The sequence below is a fragment of the Macadamia integrifolia genome, chromosome 5 (assembly GCF_013358625.1).
Source record: "Macadamia integrifolia cultivar HAES 741 chromosome 5, SCU_Mint_v3, whole genome shotgun sequence".
Lineage (NCBI taxonomy): Eukaryota > Viridiplantae > Streptophyta > Magnoliopsida > Proteales > Proteaceae > Macadamia > Macadamia integrifolia.
This window is the reverse complement of record NC_056561.1, coordinates 7,897,215-7,905,024: the sequence shown is the minus strand read 5'-3', so window position 1 is coordinate 7,905,024 and position 7,810 is coordinate 7,897,215. Positions and strand designations below refer to the sequence as shown.

Genomic DNA, 7,810 nt, shown 5'->3' with positions numbered 1-7,810 from the left:
ATAATATATATAAAACAAGGGAAGAACAAAGCAGGGGAATATACAAGGCCAATTAGGCCAAAAGCAAAGGGAAACAACCCCAGAGGCTAGGGGGAGTCAAGATAGACTGAGGCAATCCCTAGGAGACAACAATAAGCATGTTCCTTGGAGAATCAATAACCGAGCTATGGGGGGTGGAGTTGAGTTTGGAGGAGACTTCAAAGTAGATGACATTATCTTATCAAAGGATCTAGAGTTGGAAGTTCATCTAAGGAGATTGCGCTCCATCCAAATGTAGTTAATGGTAGCAGGCACAGGCAAGCTTCCAAGCAATATCGCAGATAGATCTACCAGCAAAAGTCATATCAATCCAAATCCATTCTCTCTAAAGGGGGAGGGGACTTCTCCTAGCAGGCCAACATTTGGCAAGGGCACGCCTCCAGATGAAGTTAGAGAAAGTACACTCAAAAGAATAAGCGATTACCATCCTCTAAACCATTCCAACGAAGCAGGCAAATGGTGATGGACGAGGAAAGATTAGGTAGGGAGGCAATTGGAGAGGGCTCTCCAGATTGTGAGACTGTGACATGGAATGTGGGATTTAAACCAGACTAGTTTATGCCAAGGAGTGAACGGACTGACTAAGCAAACAAGGTTCCAGGAGGAGGAAGAGGTGAAGAGATTTGAGGAAGGGGACAAAATGATTCTATCCACTCTGCCCGAAGGGACTGCTATGAGGAAGCCAGAGAGGGAATGCCTAAGCGGGCACCAAGAACCATTGGAGATAGAGGAGACAGGGGATGCTCTGGGAAGACCAGAAGAGTAAACTACTTTCAGACCAACAAGGAGTGAAAGCACACGTATCATGCTAGTTGTCTAGCCAAAAAGAGGTGTATATCCATTACCAATTTTGATTTTGATGGCACTTAAGGCAAGAAGTCTAGAAACGAGGATCTTGTGCCACAACCAAGAGGAATTGGGGTTGCCATACGTGGTCCATAGAGAACCTTTACGAAAAAAGGGAGGAGTAAACCCAAGAGACCCAGATATTGGAATGTTTAGAGACCAACTTCCAGATAAGCTTGAGGATTCCAGCAAAGTTAACATCCTTGATTCTTCTCAAGCCAAGGCCTCCTTCAGATTTGGGAAGGCAAACGGAGGACCAGTGGAGTGGGTTAAGGAATTTGGCAGAATCAGTACCTTTCCACAAGAACGTGCAGAAGAGAGATTCAATGAACTAAATGACGGAATTGGGAAGTTGGAAGACTCCCAACCAGGTAGCAAGTACTTAATTGCACACATTTAGTACTTACCTTTCTTTTTCACTTCAGGAGTATAAATAGTAAATTAATGCAGGCAGGATCAAAACACCGTAAATAGGCTCATATTATGAGCAGAATTGGCAGCAGAAAATAACCAGACATTCTGAAATCTCAGAAAATCAGATTTAGTGCTTTGAAGGGGGAAATATAAAACTTCCAAACCAATCAGAAATGCACCAAATTCTGGTTGACTTATCTCTTCCTGCTGTGGGGCCATTGCATGAAACCAAACCACCCCCCACCCGATCAGCCGATCAGGTACCAGCTGCTTCGCTGGTAGGCCCACTTAGGTTAGGGGGCATTGTCCCTCAACCTAGCTATGTAGGAATAGCGAAGTTGGAATAAGTGACCTGCAAATTTTGGATGGTGTGGCACGCTAGCGCACTCAATCGTCTGATCCTCCTGGATGGATGAGAAGACCAACTTCGATATACTGGGAAGTGGGACGCCCAAAGCGTTTTATTATCCGATAATGTATGTTTAACCACTATATCCAGAGACTTGGTCGGCTTATCAACTGTGCCCCAATAGGGGCAATGTACCACACAATTCAACCAGATTCAAATTCTCAGCACTCTAAACTAGTCTGGCTGAACCAGATTTAATTTTTAGAAAGTTTTTTGTCTCAAATAGGGAGTTCAATAGAAATGTTAAAGAAGAGCTTCAAATAGATTAAATATGAGACGTGAAGAAATTAGATAATATGGATTCCAGAGAAAGAACAGATCAGAAACAGAGGGAGACTGAAACAGAAGCTAGGGATACAAAATATGAAACATAGTAAGGAAGAAGAAAAGAACAGAAATCTCGAACAATATTACAATAAGAGAATATAGAAGAAGGGTAAGAGAGAGGATAGAGAATAGTAATATACCTTAGCCACAGCAAACAATTCCATTAGCAGCAGAAAACTACTTAAAATTTTTAATTATTTTTCATTCAATCGAGCACTAAATTCATGGTTTGCTAGTAAAGACGGGCATAAGTAATGACCAACTTTCTTAAATCACCATAATTAGTTCCTAGCTCAGGACTAACCACAATAGTATCTTGGCTATAAAAGAAGGAACTAACTCTAAGTCTCTGAACTACTTTCTACTTTTGTGGCCAATGACATAGACATGCTAAATAGACTCCAATTACAAATTCAGCAACTCCACTTGAATGCCCCCAAGTATAGGAAATAAAAAGGAAGCTAGAATTTCCTATTGATTTATTTTTAAAGTAGCGGTCTCATCACAGCATGATAGCCCTTCAGTAAAGCTGGCCATCACTTTCCCAAAACAGCTCCAATTTGCAAGATCTTAGTTTTATTAGAAAGCTAACTGGATAAGCAACAACTCAGCCTTTTCCTAACTAAATGGGGCCAGCTACATAGATCCGAGAGAGGGTGAAATACTTAAAAAAAAAAAAGGAACATGGCAACACCTCAGAAAAATCCCACCTAAATGGGGTCGGCAACTAAATTATGCCAATTGGACAAGTTTCCAAATGGCACCTTAATCATGCCAATTGAAAAGGTTCTAACAGTTTGATCCTCCAAAAACTGACCCAAAAATAGGTGAAAGCAATAGATCTGAATAATGGCTCATTGACCTTTTGGAGATTGAGCTGCTCCCGCATCATGAATGTTGCAATTCCAGACTCTATTTGGATTGTAGGAGTCCAAAAAGCCAGGAAATGCAACTTTTTTTGTTAGATAAAGTAGTGTTACCCATATCACTATGCATCAAGGAAATTCATCCAATTGATTATGCTTCCATTCCCGCATTCAACAGGAATCTAGTCTCCACCTAATGTAATGGACTTCGATTTATATTGAGATGCTAGAATCAATTGCTCTGAAAAAAAAAAAACTCTCATGGGATTATAAGGGCACTAAAGGGCTTAAATTCATTAAATCCTAGTTCTTCCAATGTAGGAAGTTGAATTTATTGTGGATCAGAAATCTAAATATATAAGAGAAAGAAAGAAGGGTGAAGCCTGTGATCATGAGATAGTAAAATTATTTAGATAAAGTAGGGTTAACCATGTTACTATGCATCATGGGAAATCCATCCAATAGATTATGCTTCAATTCCCACATTCAACAGGAATCCAGTCTCCACCTAAAGTAATGGACTTTGATTTATATTGAGATGCTATAATCAGTTGCTCTCAAAACAAAACAAAAAAAGGAAAAAAAAAACTCTCATGGGATTATAAGGGCACTAAAAGGCCTAAATTCATTAAATCCTAATTCTTCCAATGTAGGAGGTTGAATTTATGGTGGATCAGAAATATAAATATATAAGAGAAAGAAAGACGGGTGAAGCCTGTGATCATGAGATAGGAAAATTATCATTTTCTACTTCTATTCAGTCACAAGTTAAAACATTGGATATAAAGACCATGCACGCCGAGCCAGTAGATTACTATGCTACAGTTCAAACAACCCACCACCACCACCACCACCACCACCACCACCCCACCGCACACCCCCTACTATGCTACAGCAAATAAGGTGGCCAGGTGGGAAACGAAATAAACATAAATTGGTCTGAGATTTTTTTTTTTTTTTTTTGGTAAATATAAATTGGTATGAGATGGAAACACGTAAAAACTTGCTTCTTCCGCAGGTCAGGCACCAAGATTCCTTTTGCTTCAAGAGCATATTGTATTCAGCAGCCTGATCTTCTGTAATCCCTATATGTTATCTGGTTATACAACATCATGAAATTCAATTGCTTATGATAAGTTTCAGCTTTTCATAAGCTGCCTGTTCATCAGAAAATCACAAATGCCTAAGAGACCAGCCAGGCCCATCGGCTAGTCCTTTGGAGAAAAACACTTGATTATCCTGAAAAGTGGCCTCAAATAATAAAGGACCAGCTGATATGAAACCCTTTATTAGCACGGGACGTATTTTACGTCCAAGGAAAGCAATGTAATTCTTAACAATAGGTTTCAGATCAAACACTACACAGATAATACCGAAATTTTTAAAGAATAGAGAAAAAGAGAATCAAATTGACATACAGCTTTCTCGTATCGATCCCTCTCGGTGGCGGTGCAGATCTCAGATGTGCACATCAGCCGATGCTCGTTCTTCCAATAGATGTCTGCAAGTGATCACATCCCAAAGCCAACCGAATTAAGAGAAATAAACGGGACCTCTACTGATTCCCTGATCCTAATTAGGAGATAAATCCCAGGAGGAACAAGGAAAACGAACCTAATAGCTGAAAAGCGGCAAATGGAACTATGCCGATGGTAGGTCGGATGATGAACGAAACGAGAGAAACGATGCGAGATTTCAAGACATTTGGGGCAGGAATGGTCAGCAGAAGTGCTATTGCTGCTTCAGCTGCCACCACGTATGTCAATATGATCCACTGTAAGGCCATTCTCTCTCTCTCTCTCTCTCAGAGAAGACTAGAACCAAACTTCTTCACCGTCGTCTTTCGGTGGCCTGTGTTTAAATGGTAAGTTTCTATTGCAGTTTAGTGGCTTTGCTTAAGAACGAAGAGTTGGGTAGCCGTGGTAAAAACGCAGTGATAAAAATTTCAACACACGAGAGGAACGAAATTACCATTCCACGCTTATAAAATCATAAAATTCCAATCTTTGTTGATTGGTCATGCGCTGATGCAAGGTTTACATGACGAGGTAGCCGTCTTTTGCCTTTTTCCATATAGGCAAAAGTTTTTTCTAGATAAGCTATCCTTCTGGGCATCTTAATTTGGTTCCATGGGAAGATGTTCAATTGGATATTATATATTGATAATCTGGATTTATTTTATCTCAAATCAAAGTTGTCAAACCATCACCGAGGCACCTCTTAAGTGTTGAGGAACCTTCTTGAGGCGTAGGGTACGCCTACTCACACTCTAACTTTAACTAATTAAAAGTTAACATAATGGGAATGTTTGAATACCACCCCTACAGATATATTTAGACTTTGGCAACTTTTTGTAATTGTCCATTGTCTCGTTCCTATAAGTTATTTAAATTACATATATAAAAAGGTTTTAAAAAATAAGGAAAAATTACATCTCCCTCCTCTGTAGTTTGTCGAAATTACGTGTGGGTCTAAGGGTTTGAACGAATTACGGCCCCCTCCCCTGAAGTGTGAAACATTCTTAGATTTGAGTCCAATCCGTTAGTGACCGTGAGTTTTAATCTGTTATGTGGTGAGGTCACATTTTTTGTACCTAAAATACCCCTCAGAATGAAGCGAAGAGACCGAAATACCCTTTCACTTAAAATGAGATTGAAAGAGGGAAATCCTCTTCCAATCTCATCGTCTTCATCCAAGCCCTAACTGCAAATCGCTCTCTGGGTCATCCACTGTAAGAAGACAACGGCATCTTCGTGAAGACGACGGCAACTCTGGAAGGAACCGTGTGATCCTCACGGAAGGTTCGATCGACTGGGGAGAACCTTGCGATTTCATTATAGAAACCGTGAGAACCTTGCACGATTTATTTGTATTATTTTATGTAAATAAATCAATTTTCTTACAGACTCACCACAATGTGCAGATATAGCACACAGATCAAAACATAGTATATATTGAGTACCAAAAAAGAAAATGTAAATTAAATATAAGATAGATTCAATGAAGGAACTTCTGCATAGCCTTATAACTCAAAGAATACCCATTTCAGAAGAAAAAAGTGATCACATAATAGTGCAAGCGTGGGGGTTTTCATCATTGAAGAGGGAAGCTATGGCTTCATCTGAAGCAATCGCCATTGAACAGGTGCAAGGAGTATGAAAGAATGTATGGATACTAGCACAAGCTCCATTACTAGGTGATTCGTAGTAGTGGTTGGCAATGTGGGTTGGGTACTTATGAAATGAGGCATAGTGAGAATAACTAGGAAATGGCCATGGCTCTGCTACTTTCCCTGCTCGTTTCAAAGCCTTGAGCACCTTCTTCTCCTCCACTCCATAACCTCTCACTGTAATTTTCTGGGTCTCCATCTCTATCTCTACCTCTTCCACTCCTACAAGTCGATTACATCAAAAACCGTATTTACCTTTTTAAGGGGACTAAAAGAAAAACGAGGAAGAGCATATCACAGTAATGTACCTTCAAGCTTGAAGAGAGCTTTCTTTATCTTTGCAGCGCAACCTTCGCAGTCAAGGTTTGGAACTGTTACCCCCCCCAAAAAAAAAATAGCTTGGAACTCTCACCTCCACCATCTGCCAGACCACAGAGAGAGAAGCGAGCGAGCGAGCGAGAGAGAGAGAGAGATCAGTTAAAAACAAAACGAAACAACTACATATCACCATGAATCAATCGCAGTAAGGAAAACTTACAGACATTGTTTTGCCTTGGGAGATTGTAGGAGAGAAGGGTATAATGGTCCTCTCAATAAAAGACTTTCTTTAATAAAAGGGCATTCATGTCTTTTTATGTTTGAAATTAACAAAATACTCACACCGTCAGCTTCAGGGTGGAGGGCGTAATTCGACCCCCCCAAAAAAAAAAATAGCTTGGAACTCTCACCTCCACCATCTGCCAGACCACAGAGAGAGAAGCGAGCGAGCGAGAGAGAGAGAGAGATCAGTTAAAAACAAAACGAAACAACTACATATCACCATGAATCAATCGCAGTAAGGAAAACTTATAGACATTGTTTTGCCTTGGGAGATTGTAGGAGAGAAGGGTATAATGGTCCTCTCAATAAAATACTTTATTTAATAAAAGGGCATTCATGTATTTTTATGTTTGAAATTAACAAAATACTCACACTGTCAGCTTCAGGGTGGAGGGCGTAATTCGCTCGAACCCTTTGATCCACAAGTAATTTCGGCAAACTATAGGTGAGAAGGATGTAATTTTTCCTAAAATCAATGTATCAATATGCCATTGTGAAAATGTATCATGTCATATGCATTTTTTTCAAGTTCATATTGAAATAATAGTTTTACCCTCATTAGAAAAAAATAATATGTGTATTACATTAAAAGAGCTGATAAAACTCAAAGTTACAATTTATTTGACATGTAGAGGGCTGTCAATAAGAAAATCCTTAACATAAGTACAATTAAGTTTAATTTTTAACAAATATTCCTGGTATAGTTACATTTCATAATAATAACAATAATCACATAAATACTTTTCATAAAAAAAATAAAAAGAAAAAAAATAATCATGTAGGCATAATAGGGCTACACTTAACTTGCAGTGTAGTACTAGTCTCACTCGATTTCGCATTTTTTCACCTCCAAACTTCTCCTTCATCTTTTGCATGATAGTATAACAATTGTGAGATGCACTAAAGTTAGCATGTGTTTTGCATGTAGACTAATATTGGTTGTTAAAACATTACTTGAATGATAAAATATAATATACCTTTTATATAATTCTCTTAGACAACAAAATGTATAAGAAATTCATGTTAACGGACTAGCATTATAGACATGGTTGTATATATGGTCTATTATTAATCAAGTAATAAGGTTAGACCAAACTCTTATTAATGCATGTTTTGTATTGAGGGGAGGGGGGGGGGGAA

General features: G+C 39.0%; 2 protein-coding genes across 2 annotated transcripts in view; both read right to left on the bottom strand.

Moving 5' to 3' along the window:
- The window catches only part of LOC122079209, a 38,619-nt gene that overhangs the window by 4,795 nt on the left and 26,014 nt on the right, over positions 1 to 7,810 (bottom strand). Inside the window, exons 2-3 of the mRNA XM_042645476.1 lie at positions 4,516 to 4,707; positions 4,320 to 4,402 (exon numbers count right to left, since the gene is read on the bottom strand). Coding sequence (XP_042501410.1) covers positions 4,320 to 4,402; positions 4,516 to 4,687 — 255 coding nt within the window. The 5' untranslated portion in view covers positions 4,688 to 4,707. The remainder of the gene's footprint in view (positions 1 to 4,319; positions 4,403 to 4,515; positions 4,708 to 7,810) is intronic.
- On the bottom strand, positions 5,964 to 7,545 carry LOC122077838 (heavy metal-associated isoprenylated plant protein 31-like). The gene is made up of 3 exons (XM_042643739.1): positions 7,518 to 7,545; positions 6,379 to 6,441; positions 5,964 to 6,292 (listed from the first exon to the last, which is right to left on the bottom strand). Exons 1-3 carry the CDS (start codon positions 7,543 to 7,545, stop codon positions 5,964 to 5,966), a joined length of 420 nt encoding a protein of 139 aa, XP_042499673.1.